Source organism: Pongo abelii, chromosome 15 (genome assembly GCF_028885655.2).
Source record: "Pongo abelii isolate AG06213 chromosome 15, NHGRI_mPonAbe1-v2.0_pri, whole genome shotgun sequence".
Taxonomy (NCBI): Eukaryota; Metazoa; Chordata; class Mammalia; order Primates; family Hominidae; genus Pongo; species Pongo abelii.
This window is the reverse complement of record NC_072000.2, coordinates 56608814-56627354: the sequence shown is the minus strand read 5'-3', so window position 1 is coordinate 56627354 and position 18541 is coordinate 56608814. Positions and strand designations below refer to the sequence as shown.

At 38.5% G+C, this 18541-nt stretch overlaps 1 protein-coding gene across 3 annotated transcripts in view; it reads right to left on the bottom strand.

Annotated features, from left to right (window-relative positions):
- The window catches only part of GPR137C (G protein-coupled receptor 137C), an 84334-nt gene that overhangs the window by 44778 nt on the left and 21015 nt on the right, over positions 1 to 18541 (bottom strand). The window contains exon 2 of one of the 3 annotated variants that reach the window (XM_063715848.1): positions 4040 to 4137. The exons of the other annotated variants lie outside the window; for them this stretch is intronic. Coding sequence (XP_063571918.1) covers positions 4040 to 4123 — 84 coding nt within the window. The 5' untranslated portion in view covers positions 4124 to 4137. The remainder of the gene's footprint in view (positions 1 to 4039; positions 4138 to 18541) is intronic. 3 annotated transcript variants of the gene reach the window in all.

The window sequence follows — 18541 nt, the reverse complement described above, 5'->3', positions numbered from 1 at the left end:
TGGAACCAAAAAAGAGCCCGCATAGCCAAGACAATCCTAGCAAAACAGCAAAAAGAACGAAGCTGGAGACATCACACTACCTGACTTCAAACAATACTATAAGGCTACAGTAACCAAACAGGATGGTACTGGTACCAAAACAGATATATAGACCAATGGAACAGAACAGAGGCCTCAGAAATAACACCCCACATCTACAACCATCTGACCTTTGACAAACCTGACAAAAACAAGCAATGGGAAAAGGATTCCCTATGTAATAAATGGTGCTGGGAAAACTGGCTAGCCAAATGTAGAAAGCTGAAACTGGATCCTTTCCTTACACCTTATACAAAAATTAATTCAAGACGCATTAAAGAATTAAATGTAAGACCTAAAGCCATAAAAACCCTAGAAGAAAACCTAGGCAATACCATTCAGGACATAGGCATGGGCAAAGACTTCATGACTAAAACACCAAAAGCAATGGCAACAAAAGCCAAAATAAACAAATGGGATCTAATTAAACTAAAGAGCTTCTGCATAGCAAAAGAAACTGTCATCAGAGTGAACAGGCAACCTACAAAATGGGAGAAAATTTTTATAATCTACCCATCTGACAAAGGGCTAATATCCAGAATCTACAAAGAACTTAAACAAATTTACAAGAAAAAACCAAAAAACACCATCAAAAAGTGGGCAAAGGATATGAACAGACACTTCTCAAAAGAAGACATTTATGCAGCCAACAGACACATGAAAAAATACTCATCATCACTGCTCATTAGAGAAATGCAAATCAAAACCACAATGAGATACCATCTCACACCAGTTAGAATGGTGATCATTAAAAAGTCAGGAAACAACAGATGCTGGAGAGGATGTGGAGAAATAGGAACGCTTTTACACTGTTGGTGGGAATATAAATTAGTTCAACCATTGTGGAAGACAGTGTGGCGATTCCTCAAGGATCTGGAACTAGAAATACACTTGGCCTAGCGATCCCATTACTGGGTGTATACCCAAAGGATTATAAACCATGCTACTATAAAGACAATGCACACGTATGTTTACTGCAGCACTATTCACAATAGTAAAGACTTGGAAGCAACCCAAATGTCCATCAATGATAGACTGGATTAAGAAAATGTGGCACATATACAACATGGAATACTATACAGCCATAAAAAAGAATGAGTTCCTGTCCTTTGCAGGGACATGGGTGAAGCTGGAAAATATCATTCTCAGCAGACTGTCACAAGGACCAAAAACCAAATACCGCATGTTCTCATGTATAGGTGGGAGTTGAACAATGAGAACACATGGACACAGGGCGGGGAACATCACACACTGGGGCCTATAAGGGGGTGGTGGCTGGGGAAGGGATAGCATTAGGAGAAATACCTAATGTAAATGTCGAGTTGATGGGTGCAGCAAACCAACATGGCACATGTATACCTATGTAACAAACCTGCACATTGTACACATGTATCCTAGAACTTTAAGTATAATAAAAAACAAAACAAACAACAAAAAAAGCACAATGTGTCAGTGTGTGAACATTACAGAGTATATTTACACAAACCTAGATGGTATAGCCTACTACATACCTAGGCCATATGGTATATAGCCTATGCTCCTAGGCTACAAACCTGTGCGGCATGTTACTGCTGTACCAAATGCTATGTGCAAGTATAACACGATGGTAAGTATTTGTGTATCTAAACATAGAAAACATACAGTAAAAACGTGGTATAAAAGATAAAAAATGGTGCACTTGTATAGGGCACTTAATATGAATGCAGCTTACAGGGCTGGAAGTTGCTCTGGGTGAGTCAGTGAGTGAGTGGTAAGTGAATGTGTAGGCCTAGGACATTACTGTACACTACTGTAGACTTTATAAACATTGTACATTTACGCTACACTAAATTTATTTTTAAAAATGAACAATAAATTAACTTCAGCTTACTATAACTTTTTAAATTTATACACTTTTTAAGTTTTTGACTCTTGTACTAACCCTTGGCTTAAAACACAAATACATCATACAGCTGTACAAAAATATTTTCTTTCTTCATATCCGTGTTCAATAAGCTTTTTTTCTATTGTAAAATGTTTTCATTTTTATTTTTTACTTTTTGAACTTTTTTCTTAAAAGCTAAGACATAAATACACCCATTAGCTTAGGCCTACACAGGGTCAGGACCATCTGTATCACTGTCTTCTAACTCCACATCTTGTGCCACTGGAAGGTGTTTAGATGCAATAACATGTATGGAGCTGTCATCTCCTATGATAACAATGCCTTCTTCTGGAATACTTCCTGAAGGACCTACATGAGGCTGTATTACAGTTAACTTTTTTTTAATAAGTAGAAAGGCATTCTAAAATAATAGTAAATACATAAACCAGTAACATAATCATTTATTATCCAGTGTTATATACTGTACATAATTGTATGTGCTACACTTTTATACCCCTGGCAGCACAGCTTTGTTTACACTAGCATCACCATAAACATGTGAGTAATGCATTGTGCTATGACGTTACAATGGCTATGATGTTAAAATGGCTGCAACATCACTAGGTTATAGGAATATTTCAGCTTCATTATAATCTTATGGGACCACTGTTGTATGTGGGGTGAGTTATTGACTGAAACGTTGTTATGTGGTGCCTGACTGTGTTTTGGTAACAGTACTACCATCTACCAGAGGCTGAATGTAATGAAGGAGTCTAAAATAGTATACTATTAGTCTCTAAACTGTATTACTTATATTAAGTCATAGATGCATCCACTTTTGCCATCTCCACTATCACAGTGGATTACAGCAACCTTTTAATTGATTACCTTCATTCTTAATTCCATCTACCTCTTCAGATAACTGTTCATCTGATCACTTTTTAAAATTCCCCCTCCATAAATGATTCATTTAATTTTTAAAAATTGTGGTAACATAGATAGAACATAAAAGTTAATCATTTTTTAGTGTATGGTTCAGTGGCATTAAGTACATACACAATGTTGTGCAACCATCACCTTAATCCATCTCCTGAATCTTTTCATCTTCCCAAACTGAAACTCTACACCCATTCATCAAACAACAACTCCCCATTCCCTCCTCCTCCAGGCTCTGGCAGCCATCTCTCTACTTTCTGTCCTTATGAATTTGACTACTATATGTACCTCATACAAGTAGATTCACACAATATTTGTCCTTTTGTGACTTTCATTTAGCATAATGTCTTCGAGGTTTATTTACACTGTAGCATGTGTCAGAATGTCCTTTCTTTCTAAGGCTGCATAATATTCCATTGCATGTGTATACCACTTTTTGCTTATCCATTCATCCATCAATGGACACTTAGGTAGCCTCTACCTTTTGGCTATTGTGAATGCTGCTGCTATGAACATCAACGTTCTATATATGATTTTCAAAAAATCATTTGAGAGAAAGTTGTTTGACACTCCTTTGCCCTAAGTACTTCAATGTATACTTCTCTAAAGATGAAAATTCTCCTATGTAACCACAGTATAATTACAAAAATCATAAAACTGAATATGTATACTATCATGTAATTTTCAGACCTTATTCATATTTTTCCAATCATTCCAATAAAGTCTTTTATGAAAAAAATCCAGGATTATGCATTATGTACATATTTCATGTGTATTTAGTCTCTTTTAATCTTCACTTCTTTCCTTTGTCTTTCATGATACTCACAGTTTTGAAGAATATAGAGACCAGTGATCTTATAGTGTTTCTTTATGATTAGATTTTGGATATGCATTTTGGTAGGATTACCACAGAAGTGATGATGTTGCATTCTCTTCAATGTATTATATCAGGAGGTTCATGATGTTGATTTGTCCAATTACTGTGATGTTAACTTTAATCACTCGGGCCAGGAGCGGTGGCTCACACCTGTAATCTAAGCACTTTGGGAGGCTGAGGCAGGTGGATCACCTGAGGTTAGGAGTTCGAGACCAGCCTGGCCAACACGGTGAAACCCCGTCTCTATTAAATAAAAAAAAGCAGCCGGGAGTGGTGGCACGCACCTGTAGTCCCAGATACTCGGGAGGCTGAGGACGGAGAATTGCTTGAACTCGGGTGGCAGAGGGTGCAGTGAGCCAAGATTGCATCACTGCTCTCCAGCCTGGGCAACAAGAGCAAAATTCTGTCTCAGAAACAAAACACAATAAAAAACTTTAATCAACTGGTTAAAGTGGTATTTATAGTGCTTTTCCACCATTTAGTTACTGTTTTCCCATTGTATTTAAAGAGTAATAGAGCAATATTTAGAGATGATGTAAATATCTTTTATTCTTCAAATCTCCTTGACTAGTTTGTAATATCTACCAATGATTCTTACCTGAATAAATTATTATGATGGAGGAACTTCTTTTAAAAAAGTACATCTGATCACACTATTCCAGAAAAATGTCCACACTCCTTTAATACATAAACGGTTTTTTATTGCCTAGGTCCACCTTCCCATCCTTGTATCCTTTTAGGCCTACCTTCAAACTTACAGTTTAGTCATTCTGAATTATTATTTCGTTTTACTTTTTACTGAAGGAGTCTCACTCTGTTACCCAGGCTGGAGTGCACTGCCACGATCTTGGCTCACTGCAACATCCACCTCCATGGTTCAAGCAATTCTCCTGCCTCAGCCTCTCGAGTAGCTGGAACTACAGGCATGTGCCACCATGCCCAGTTAATTTTTGTATTTTTAGTAGAAACAGGGTTTCACCAGGCTGGCCAGGCTGGTCTCGAGCTCCTGACCTCAGATGATCCGCCCGCCTCAGCCTCCCAAAGTACTGGGATTATAGGCATGAGCCACTGCACCTGGCCTGGTCATTCTGAATTATTTACAACTCTTCAAATAGGTGGTTCAATTTTATATCTCTGTGCCTTTGTACATATTTTTACTTTGCTTAGACTATGTTTTATGGCCATATAACAAATTCCAACTCATCCTTCCAGACATTACTAGAATGTCATTCTTTATATTGTTAGGTTAAGTGTCTCAGGGAGAGAGAAAACTCTTTTTATCCTTGCATTATTAATCATAATCTATATCATTTATTTACATATTTATTTCTCTCTTAAGAAAGACCATAACTTACTCAGATATAGCGCCCTAGTACCTACCATAATGCCTAGTTCACAGTAGGCTTTCAGACAGTGTTTGAATAAATGAGCAGTGAATTAAGGTCAAATAAAGTGCTTTCGTGTGGTGGTGGTGTGTGGGATAGTGTGGGAAACAGCAGAAGTTGAAGCTGGAGGCAAGCAGTCATCAAATCATGGAGGCTTTGTATAAAATGCTGAAGAATTGGGCTGGCTATAAACTCTGTAATATGATTCTATGTTTGAATGATTCCTTAAGTGACAGTGTAGAAAATGCATTACGGTGGGGCAAAGAATTCCAGTTAAAAGACTGTTGAACTTGAGCTGACTAAACTATATTCTCAGGTTTTGAATCTAAACAATTGATAGAATGAGGGCACCACTGACAAAAAACTTATAAGCCAGGTCACGAAATGTACTGTTATATTTAAAATGTATTACATCTAGCCAGAAATAAAGATAATAGGTGAGTTTTGGAATGTAAGAAGGAAATTACAGTCACCTATAGAGGTGACAGCTGAAACTCAGTAGAATACACTTAAGGGAAAAAGTGTAGAATGAGAGTCAACCTGTGATATGTTCACATTTAATAGTCAGAATTAGAAAGCACAAGAGTAAAGAAAAGGGAGATGGGCAGAGGAGAGAAACATAAGAATCAGACTAGTCATAGAAAACAGAAGAGTAGTTTAGAGTTAAAAGGAAGAAAGTAGAGCCATTGTTAAATTCTGCAAAACATCAGAAATGATTAAGAAAAGACCATTTAATTGAGTGACTGGTATGTCACTGGTACCTTGCAGAGAATAGTTTTCAGACTGACAGAGCAGAAGTGCAAGGAGTTGATAGGAAGTAAGACAACAGAAGCAGTGAGTATAGACTGAGAGATATCTGAAGCTAAGAGAAACCTGGGAAAATCTGTGTTGGAAGAGAATTCTCTATGAACGTCTCATGTTTTTGCATGGTCTGGATCTTCTGAGCAAAGGGGTTTGCATGACAAACATCCTTGAATGCAAGAGATGGTGTTTACTTTAAGGTCAGAAGGAATATTCCTGACTGGTATAATAAAGGTAGAGAACACTGCCCTCCCTGAGGACATTCCAGGATAGTAAAGTCTCCCTCTCTCTCCCTGGTGAAGATTTGCTTACACTCTAGAATAAATGTCTATCTCTGTCTCTCTTTTTATTTCAGGGTTTTCTCTCCTGTAGCATTCCCCACTGCATGCGCAGGTAACATCCTCTCCCAGCGTTGCCCTATGAATTTGGGGGCTTTGAGACTCACAGCAAAAAGACATTGCTTTTGTTGCTGCTTTAGCCATAAGTGATAAACGGTCTTTCACTCTGACTTGTGGGTCTTTTGTTTTCTTTTCTTTTCTTTTTTCTGAGACTGAGTCTCCCTCTGTTGCCCAGGTTGGAATGCAGTGGTGCGATCTCAGCTCACTGCAACCTCTGCCTCCCAGGTTCAAGCGATTCTCGTGCCTCAGCCTCCCAAGTAGCTGGGACTGCAGGCGCTTGCCACTATGCCTGGCTAATTTTTGTGTTTTTTAGTAGAGACAGGATTTCACCATGTTGACCAGGTTGGTCTCGAACTCCTGACCTCAAGTTATCCACCCGCCTTGGCCTCCCAAAGTGCTGGGATTACAGGCGTGAGCCACCGTACCTGGCCTCAGTCTTGCGTACATAAAACAATAGCAGGCTAATCTGTTAAATTTAAAGTAGGGTAAAAGATTCTTCATGGTTGAAGATTCAGCAATCTGTTGGTCAGAAATTGACTAAATAGAGGGCAAAGTAGAAGATGGAGAGTGGAGAGACAGAGAGAGAGAGAGAGCGAGCGAGTGAGAGCGAGAGTAAGAGAGAGTGAGTTAGTTTAATTGTTAGGAAGGCTCTAGACAGAAGAGGCATGTTAGTCCTGAAAAGGAAGACACTTTTGAGTCAAGAGGGAAGAAAAGAAAATTAAAGGAAAAGTTGGAGGTCTGCACAAAAAATTTAAAATAATTTGCAAAGCAGCCCTTTGTTATAATAAAAAATGTGGATATAGTATGGATTCTGATATTTTGATATAGAAAAGGATAAGAGAATTTGGCAGATGGATTCTATTTTTTTCTACGAAAGTAGGAGGCAAGGTCACTTCTTGTGAAAGATGTTAGATTTAAGCACTGGAATATGAAAAACATTTGGAACACATGAATAGAAAGGTTATAAAAGAATATATTGAGAAACAGCAAGGTCCAGTTAAAGTTGAGTAGTTGATAGTGGATATAATTAGCAAGGTTTTCTGATTTTAATATGGAAACAATCTAATAGAAAAAAAAAAAATGGGCCGGATCCAGTGGCTCATGCCTGAAATCCCAGCACTTTGGGAGGCTGAGGTAAGAGGATTTCTTGGGGCCAGTAGTTTGAGACCAACCTGGTCAGCATAGCAAGGCTCTGTCTCTGCAATCAATCAATCAGGACTATAACCACACCTATAGTCCTAGCTACTTGGGAGGCTGAGGCAGAGGATGGCTTCAGCCCAGGAGTTTGAAGCTGCAGTGAGTTATGATTGCGCTACTGCACTCCAGCCTGGGCAACAGAGTGAGATCCTGTGAAAGTTGTCAGAATCAAAGTGGAGTCACTTATGCCAAATCTTAACAAAAGGGAGTCAGGAGGCAAAAAAGGAGCAGTCTTATACACATTTCTATAATAAAAATGATTACAAGGATTCTCTGAAGACCACAACCATGCACAAAAGCCACCGTAACCTTACACGAAGAATACTTCCGTGAGGACATCTATCCAGCAACTGCCTGTTCAGCCTTGGAATGACACCACCCTTGTTATTAATCCTTGTGACGAGGGGTAACCATTTCAAAACAACTGTGTAACCTTTAGAATTTTGCCTTTAAAAGTTTCCCCTTGCCTCGACCTCCCCAAATATGCCCATGATCCAGCTTAGCACATATAACCTGGATTATAATCATTCTCATTCCTGAATAAACTTATTGTCTTTGGACAATCTCTGTTATTTTAGGTTGACACATTATAAAAAGTTCAAATAACTAGGATGCATTTTTTCATGTAGTAATTTAGAACTGGAAAATGTGGGCACTATTGTAGAGGAAGAACTCACTCTGGTGAATGAACAGGTTTGGCATGGCAAAAAGTCAAGGGATGAGGAATACTAGAATGGAGTGGGGGAGAACAGAAGAGATAAAGTGACTAAAAGTCAGGATGAGGGTAAAAAACAGATAAAAGAATAAACTCAATATATATAAGGGAAAAGAGAAGACATTGGTCAGAGAGAACAGCTCAGTTTTTAAGAGCTGATCCAAGGTGTGGTCATGCTACTGGGTGGCTCAAATAGAAATGAAGGGTTTTAGAGCTCTGAGAAACCACTGAATTGAGACATTAGATGGGTTATCAATAAGGGTTTTGAGAAAGATCATATATCACAGGAAACCAGGCAAGAAGGAAGAAAGTGCTGATTCATCCAGGAAGGTGGAAGTTATTATTACAGCCAATGATGATCTAATCAGATGGCACAGATTTCAGAGATGATGATGGTATAACATTAATAAGTAGTATTGGGAAGTATAAAATAGGCTGATCATTTTTCCCACAAAAGACATGAGATATCATCTGAGAAGAGCTAGATTTCAGTGAAGGCATTTAAAAGGATCATGTGAAGAAAAGAATCGGGACAGGGTGAGAGGGATAATCCATAAAATTACAGGTCATGGGATAATGGGTGTGACAGGGAGTTGAGCTGGATGAGAAAAAAAAATAAAGGTCAGCTACCATCCCAGATTTGCAGAACATGTTCCAATGCATTATATAAGTATAACCAGGTGCTTAAATCACATTTGGATTATAGTACGCTTAAACACAATTATCTGCTATTAATAGATTCCAAGTATATTATAGAATATAGCTAACAGGACATGATCATGAGTTAAAAAATTAGTAATATGAAAAAATATCAAGCAATTATATATCATTTGTTAAAATACTGAAATAATTTATGAAACAATAAACACATGTTTTATGTAGATTTTTTTGAAGTTCAGAATGGTAAATAATGTATCTAAATGACTTACTGATGTCAATTTATGTCAGATGGGCTGTATCTTTCCAGATCTTTCTTAATACCAGAAAAAACTGGATAAATGGGCCATTTATAAAAGAATATTATTCTTTCTATGAAAGTATAAAGAATTTTAAGGGTTAATGGCTATCAAATATTTTATATCATATAATCTACTTTTATCCCATAGACAGACTAGCAGATCCTTATTTAGAAAATATTAATTTAGGATATTTGAATTACTGAAGATTTAAAATAATGTTATTACTAGCACACTCAATTTTATTTTGTAATATTCAAGCCATATACAAGTGATTTGAAATGATTTTCTCATTTTATTATTTTTAATTATTTATTTATTTTTGGAGACAGACTTTCACTCTGTTGCCCAGGCTGGAGCGCACTGCCATGATCTCAGCTCACTGCAACACCCACTTCCCAGGTTCAAGCCATTCTCCTGCCTCAGCCTCCCAAGTAGCTGGGATAGATGCGCACCACCACACCCGGCTAATTTTTGTATTTTTATTAGAGACTGGGTTTCCCCATGTTGGCCAGGCTGGTCTCGAACTCCTTACCTCAGGTGATCTGCCCGCCTTGGCCTCCCAAAGTGCTGGGATTACAGGCATAAGCCACCATGCCCAGCCAGATACTTCCATTTTAAAATGCAGACTTATATGTCTCCTTTAGTGCTTCAAATAAAGGAAAGATGAGAGTATTGCAAATATATTGTTTGTGACTGTCACCTAATGTAATATTAATACAAGTATCCCAAGACTTGAGGAATACGCAATGATATGAAATGTTTATGTCCCCTGCAAATTCATGCTGAAATACTAACCCCCAATGTGATTAGTATTAGGAGGTGGGGGACTTTGGGACCTGTTAGGTCATGAGGATGCAGCCCTCATTAATGAGATTAGTATCCTTACAAGAGAGATTCCATAGATTCCTCACCTCTTACAACATGTGAGGACATAGTGGGAAGGCACTGTCTATGAACCAGAAAGTGGATCCTTATCAGACACTGAATCTACTGGCACCTTGGTCTGAAACTTCCCAGCCTCCAGAATGGTGAGAAATAAATTTCTGTTTTTTTATAAACTACCCAGTTTATGATATTTTATTACAGCAGCCTGAAGACTAAGCAGACTAAGACAAGAGGGTTACACTGGAGCTGTGTATTGTTTATTTTCACCTATGACATGTAGACCATGTTGCTTTGAAGATAGTAGGTACTGAAATACTTATAGAACAAATGCTTTTCTATGGAATTTATTTTTGTCAATTTAATTTTCCCTCTTTTGTTGATCTAAAATAGAAACTTTACTGGAGAGCATATCTAATATAAAATTTGAAATTGATGCAAAAATGAACTGTGGTAAACATAATCTCTTTCCATGGTGAAGAGTTAGGCATACATATCCAATTAAGTAGATGATTTTCACAGAAGCAGTTATCCAATTTCCACATCAATTGCTTAAGTTCCTATAGAGAGTAGTGCACCATTCCCAAGCTTACCATTGTTATTGCCTGCATATAAAATATGAAGCATTTAGCTATTTTAGCCATAAATTGAATAAATGCACTTTTCCTCAATGTTCACTTTTTCTTTTTTTTTGAGACGGAGTCTCTCTGTTGCCCAGGCTGGAGTGCAGTGGCGCGATCTCAGCTCACTGCAACCTCTGCCTACTGGGTTCAAACAATTCTCCTGCCTCAGACTCCTGAGTAGCTGGAATTACAGGCGTGCATCACCACGCCCAGCTATTTTTTTTTTTAGTAGAGAAGGCATCTCACCATGGTGGCCCGCCTGGTGTTGAACTCCTGACCTCAGGTGATCTGCCTGCCTTGGCCTCCCAAAGTGCTGGGATTACAAGCATGAGCCACTGCACCTGGCCAGATGTTCACTTTCAATGCCTATCAAATGGTTAAGAACTTTTTTTTTTTTTTTTTTTTGAGAAGAAGTCTCACTCTGTCACCCAGGCTGGAGTGCAGTGGCGCAATCTCGGCTCACTGCAACCTCTGCCTCCCGGGTTCAAGCAATTCTCCTGCCTCAGCCTCCTGAGTAGCTGAGATTACAGGAACCTGCCACCATGCCCGGCTAACTCTTTTGTACTTTTTAGTGGGGTTTCGCCATGTTGGCCAGGCTGGTCTCAAACTCCTGACTTCAGGTGATCCACCTGTCTCAGCCTCCCAAAGTGCTGGGATTACAGGTGTGAGCCACCACGCCTGGCCAATAACTTTTATCTACTAAATATATATATGTATATATTTTATCTACTGAGAAATATGTATTTATATATTTAATATATAAATATAAATATTATCTATTAAATATAAATAATATATAAATATAAATAAATATATTTAGTAGATATATATACTAAAAAACATATATATTTACAGCAGCCTATTCTTGTTTCTAGGATTCAATATCTTCTTGCATCTCTCTTAGGGTCTTAATACCCTAATGCTTAAAAAAATTTTTCATTGGCTAGGAGCGTTGGCTCATGCCTGTAATCCCAGCACTTTGGGAGGCCGAGGTGGGTGGATCGCCTGAGCTCAGGAGTTCGAGACCACCCAGGGCAACATGGTGAAACCCTATCTCTACTAAAAATACAAAAAAATTAACTGGGTGTGGTGGCGCACACCTCCAGTCCCAGCTACTTGGGAGGCTGAGGCAGGAGAATTGCTTGGCCCAGGGGCAAAGATTGCAGTGAGCCGAGATCATGCCACCGAACTCCAGCTTGGGCTACAGGGCGAGACTCTGTCTCAAAAAAAAAAAAAATTTTTTTTCTTTTAGTCTCTTCTCTCTGCTTAGTCTGATTTCTTCTAAGCTGCTTAAAAATGATATTATACAAATTGGGATGGTTTAATTTACAATCAAATGAATTTTGATAATTCAAATAAATAGCGAATATCCATATCTAATTTTGTTCCAACTTGAAATTCTACTAAAACAACAGTAAAGGAATTTTCATGAAAGGCATAAACCCATAAATCTGAGTAGAATAGGAAAGACTGCAATAACGAATGTTGGAAGCTAGAAAGCAGATGGGTGTATGTGCAGAAAAAGGCTAACATGGTAGGCTCAAGACTGCTATCCTTAGAAAGACTGCTTATAAAGTTGGCCTGTGGCTGGCATTTGGAAATCTGGCTTTCAGGAGGATTCCCACCATTCCTTAAATGATGAGTTGTGCTTCACTTTACCTAAAGCATTTGTGCAAATAATATAGTTTATACTGAATACCTGTTTTCTTTCTTGGAATCTTGACATTTGGTATTTGTTAGGTAGAGGGTACCTACACGGCCAGCTCGCAATAAAAAAAAAACTTGGGCACTGAGTTTCTAATGATCTTCTGTGGTAGACACCATTTCACATGTGTTGTTATACCTCATTGCTGAATGAGTTAAGCACATCCTGTGTAACTCCACTGGGAGAGGACTCTTGGAAGTGTGTGTCTGGTTTATTCTAGGCTTTACTCTACGTATCTTTTCCCTCTGATTTGACTCCACGTCCTTTCACTGTAATAAACTGTAACCATGAGTTTAACAATTGTGAGTCCTAGCAAATCAAGGCTGAAGGTGGCCTTAGGGACACCCAACACAATGTATGATTACCCAAGAAAGATGAATCCCAAGCTAGTAGTGAGAAGGGTTGAGAACAACGTGATTTCAGAATCTTCAAAAGGTACCAGGAGAATCAGGTACCAATCAGAGAGAACTGAGAAGTGGGGGTGGCTAAAACGGGTAGATAAAAGCTGTTTAAGAGCAGTTAAATCTCTCTTTCCCTAGTCCATACCCTGGGCAAATGCCTCTTCTTCATCCTGGCAGATATCTGGGTATTTATTCTCTGGAGAGGCCACCAAAAAGCCTTTGGTCTAAAGTATGAAAGTTAAATGCCAGGCACAGTTGATAGTTTAGCACCACACTGAAAATGGAGATGACTGGTATACACCAAGCATAGAGATTCTCCCCCACCCCAACCCTCTTCCCTGACTAGGTTCTCAAAAATGCTGGAATAGACCTTTACTCTTTGAAAGATTAGAATATTTTTTTCCTCTGAGGAATCTTAGCAGCCCAAGAAGAAAGATCTAAACATACTAGCAACGGGGGTTCTGTAACAAATAGTTCAGCCAGATCATCCTACAGCGAAGCTCAGAGCGTACATATCTCACCCATAAGCTCAGAGTTTCCATTCTTTTTTTTTTTTTTTTTTTTTTTGAGACGGAGTCTCGCTCTTGTTGCCCAGGCTAGAGTGCAGTGGCACGATCTCAGCTTACTGCAAACTCGGCCTCCTGGGTTCAAGCGATTCTCCAGCCTCAGCCTCCTGAGTAGCTGGGACTAAAGGCACGCGCCACCACGCCTGGCTAATTTTTCTATTTTTAGTAGAGACAGGGTTTTGCCACGCTGGCCAGACTGGTCTCGAACTCCTGATCTCAGGTGCTCAGGTGATCCGCCCACCTCAGCCTCTCAAAGTGCTGGGATTACAGGCGTGAGCCACCGCACCTGGCCTCCACTCTTAATTATGAGCAGAGAGCCAAGGATAACCAGATAGCTCAAAAGTCTTTAATAAAAGAGATCAAAGCAAATAAAAAAATACAGATTTAAAAACTAAAACAGGAAAACTATCCTTAATAAACTTAGAGTACATATTGAGCTATGAAACAAAAACATGATGTTAATAAAAAATTCAGAGAATAAAAAGGAGCTTATGGAAGGGAATTACAAACTCTAGTAGAAATTTTAAAAAGTCAAAAGACAGGCTGGAAATTGGGAAACTCCCCCAAAAAGCAGAGAAAGAAGACAGATGCAAAATAGGAGAGAAAAGAAAAGGATTCATTTAAAAGGTCTAACATCCAAACGTTAAGAGCTCCAGAAAGAGAAACAAATAAAGAAGGGGAGAAAATGAAGTTAAAAATACAAGAATGTCTCCCTAAACTAAAAAATACATGTTAGTAAGTTGAAGGGGCTTGTTCAATATCCAGCAAAATGGATAGAAAACAGATCCATTTGAAGATATATCAGTATGAAATTTCAGAACACTGGAATCAAAGAATAACCTATTATTTACAGAAAGGAAAAAACGAGTCACATATACATAATAAAAAATCAGAATTGTATAGAGATGCTCATAGTAGTCTCTGATAATCTTTGTATTTCTGTGCGTATCAGTTGTAATATTAGCTTTATTGCTTTTTTTTGAGACAGGGTCTCATTCTGTTATCCAGGTTGGAATGCGGTGGCACGATCTCAGTTCACTGCAGCCTCTGCCTCCCAGGTTCAAGCGATCCTCCCACCTCAGCCTCAGTAGCTGGGACTTACAGGTGCATGCCACCACGCCCAGCTAATTTTTTTTTTTTTTTTGGTAGAGATGGTGTTTTGCTATGTTGCCCAGGCTGGTCTCAAACTCCTGGGTTCAAGTGATCCGCCTGCCTCAGCCTCCCAAAGTGCTGGGATTACATGCTTGAGCCACCGCACCCTTAAATTTAAATTTACCTGATTTTAAAGATAAAATCAGATCTTTATAGTTTCTGATTGTTCTTATTTGAATCCTCTCTCCTTTTGTTTGCCTACCAATTTTGTTTATCTTTGCCAAGAATCAACTTTTCATTTCATTGATCCTGTGTGTGTGTGTGTGTGTGTGTGTGTGTGTGTGTGTGTGTGTGTGTGTGTGTGTGTGTGTGTGTGTGTGTTTGTATGTGTGCATGTTTGGTCTCAATTTCATTTAGTTCTGATCTCTTCTGCTAGCTTTGGGTTTTGTTTGTTCTTGTTTTTCTAGATCCTTGAGGTGTGACATTAGGTTGTTAATCTGAAATGTCTTTTTTATGTAGACATTTAACACTATAAACTTCCCCTTCAGCACTGCTTTTGCTGTATCCCAGAGGTTTTGGTATCTATTTTCACTCGTTTCAACAAATATTTTGATTCTGCTTTGATTTCACTGTTTACCCAAAGATCACTCAGGAGCAGATGTTTAATTTCCAGGTATCATTTTTTTTTTTTTTTTTGAGGAGTCTCACTCTGTCGCCCAGGCTGGAGTGCAGTGGCACGAATTTGGCTTATTGCAACCTCCGCCTCCTGGGTTCAAGTGATTCTTCTGCTTCAGCCTCCCGAGTAGAGTAGCTGGGACTACAGATGTGCACCACCACGCCTGGCTAGTTTTTGTATTTTTAGCAGATATGGGGTTTCCCCATACTGGCCAGGCTGGTCTCGAACTCCTGACTTCAAGTGATCCACCCGCCTCGGCCTCCCAAAGTGCTGGGATTACAGATGTGAGCCACTGAGCCCAGCCTATTTACATAGTATTGAGAGTTCCTGTTGTTACTGGTTTATATTTTTATTTCACTGTGGTCTGAGAAGATGCTTAATATGATTTCCATTTTTAAAAACTTATTGAGACTCGCCTTGTGGCCCAGCATATGGTCAATTTTTGAGAATGTTCCATGTGCAGGTAAGAAGAATGTGTATTCTGTGGTTGTAGGGTACAATGTTCTGTAAACGTCTATTAGGTTAATTTGGTCTGAAGTCCAATTTAAGTCCAGAGTTTCTTTGTTGACTTGCTGCCTCGATGATGTATATAGTGATGTAAGTGGAGTGAAGTCCTCCAGTATTATTACGTTGATCTCTATCTCTTTCAGTACAACTTTATGGAAAAACAATAAGATTTCTCAAATAACTAAAAATGGAACTATAATTCCATTCAGCAATTCCACTACTGGGTACATACCCAAAGGGAAAGAAATTCTTATATCAAAAAGACATCTTCACTCCTATATTTATCACAGCACTATTCATAATAGCAAAGATACAGAATCAACCTAAGTGTCTATCAATGGATGATTAGATTAAAATGTGGTATATATGGACCATGGAATGCTACTCAGCTATAACGAGTATGAAATTCTGTCAATTGCAACAACATTGATGGAATTTGAGGCCATTATCCTAAGTAAAATAACTCAGAAACAGAAAGTCAAATACTGATGTTCTCACTTATAAGTGGGAGTTAAACAAAGGGTACACATGTAGAATAGTCTGCCTGATAAGAGTGTCCTTATCTGGGGCCTTGGGCCATTTCAAATAGTTTATGCTAACAATGTGAGTTATGGTGCAGCCTTGGGCCACATAGTATCAGTTTGACTTCTGGAGAGGCTGGGGACTGAGTAAAGTCAGCCATGTGGATGCTGCATGCCTATATGACCAACCCCCAATAAAAACCCCGAACAACACAGCTCACGTGAACTTCTTAGTGAGAGACTAAGCTCTATCTGTAAGGCTCCACTAGAAGAAGATAACTGGGAGGTTGTCCCTGAAGTCTCCTGGACTAAGAGAAACCTTAGAAATTTAGTTCAGTAACTTAATTTTATGGATAACAAAGTTGAGCTTTAGAGATTAAAGCAGACTGTCCTGGAACACACACGGGAAATTGAATAGGATCAACCCAGATGTCCTGACTCCTAATTCAAGGCTCACAGGGATCCTGGTTTTGTTTGATATATTTGTACATTTGGATCTTTAGATGGTATAGCTTAATTCTCCCAATTCATAAATCTTCTAAGGTGACAAATACTGCTTTATTAATGTTCCACCTGTATGTCACAGCAACTAGTTATTAGTTGTTCAAGATCTGCAGAATTAACATGCCCAAGAAAATGTATTAAGAAATCAAATGATCTGTTCAGTAAAATGTAATAACTGAGCAGTTTAACATCTCCACTTTGTGTTGTTTTGTAGGTAACTTAAATGCCCGACTTAACTAAAAGTATTTTTTAAATTTCATTTTCATTTTTATTGAAACAGGGTCTTGTTCTGTCACTCAAGCTGGAATGTAGTGGCATGATCACAGCTCACTGAAGCCTCGGCCTCCTGGGCTCAAGCGATCCTCCAACCTCAGCCCCCTGAGTAGCTGGGACTACAGGTCCATGCTACCATGTAGAAGTATTTTTAAAAAGTATAAATAATTAAAATTTCCAGGAGTGAAATATTAAATTTATGGGTGAGAAGAAAAGTTTGTGAGCTTTTGTTACTAAAAATCTCTGTAAAATATAACTAATTACTATGAACTGTTCATTAGTTTACTATAAACATTTCATTGAAGATAATTTAATGTTTTTTAAGTTTAAGGAATATATTGAATTTATTCCTGAACAAAGTCTCATACAATATAGATTTAGACTCCCTAGAAAACTGATTTAAACTGCATTTGTGCTGAAACTATGCTGTCCTTTAAAAAGTTTTCCAACACTACTTCCCCCATTGTATATTACTGATTTTTCATAAAACCCTTCATGCTTTTTGAGCTAGGAAGACAGCAGAATTGCTTTTTGGAAAGACAGAGGCAGCACCAGATTCACCAGAGGAAATAGATCTAATAATGGTGGGGGAAAAAGGAGCAGAATGTATCAGAAGGAGCAACAGAATATCCCAGGGAAGAAAGAAGAAATGTTGCTTGCTTTAATCTGGATTTTTTTTTTAAATTATACTTTCAGTTCTGGGATACACGTGCAGAACGTGCAAGTTTGTTACATAAGTATACATGTGCCATGCTGGTTTGCTGCACCCATCAAGCTGTCATCTACATTAGGTATTTCTCCTAATGCTACCTCTCCGCTAGCTCCCCACCCACCGACAGGCCCCGGTATGTGATGGTCCCCACCCTGTATCCATGTGTTCTCATTGTTCAACTCCCACCTATGAGAATGTGCAGTATTTGGTTTTCATTCCTGTGTTAGTTTGCTGAGAATGATGGTTTCCAGCTTCATCCATGTGCCAGCAAAGGACATGAACTCATCCTTTTTTATGGCTGCGTAGTATTTCATGGTGTATATGTGCCACATTTTCTTTATCCAGTCTATCATTGATGGGCATTTGGGTTGGTTCCAAGTCTTTGCTAATGTGAACAGTGCCACAATAAACATATGTGTGCATGTGTCTTTATAGTAGAATGACTAATAATCCTTTGGGTATATATCTAGTAATGGGATTGCTAGGTCAAATGGTATTCCTGGTTCTAGATCCTTGAGGAATCACCACACTGTCTACCACAATGGTTGAACTAACTTACACTCCCACCAACAGCGTAAAAGTGTTCCTATTTCTCCACATGCTCTCCAGCATCTATTGTTTCCTAACTTTTTAATGACTGCCATTCTAACTGGCATGAGATGGTATCTCATTGTGGTTTTGATTTGCATTTCTCTAATGACCAGTGATGATGGACTTTTTTTCATATGTTTGTGGCCACATAAATGTCTTCTTTTGAGAAGTGTCTGTTCATATCCTTTGCCCACGTTTTGATGGGGTTGCCTTTTTCTTATAAATTTGTTTAAGTTCCTTGTAAATTCTGGATATTAGCCCTTTGTCAGATGGATAGA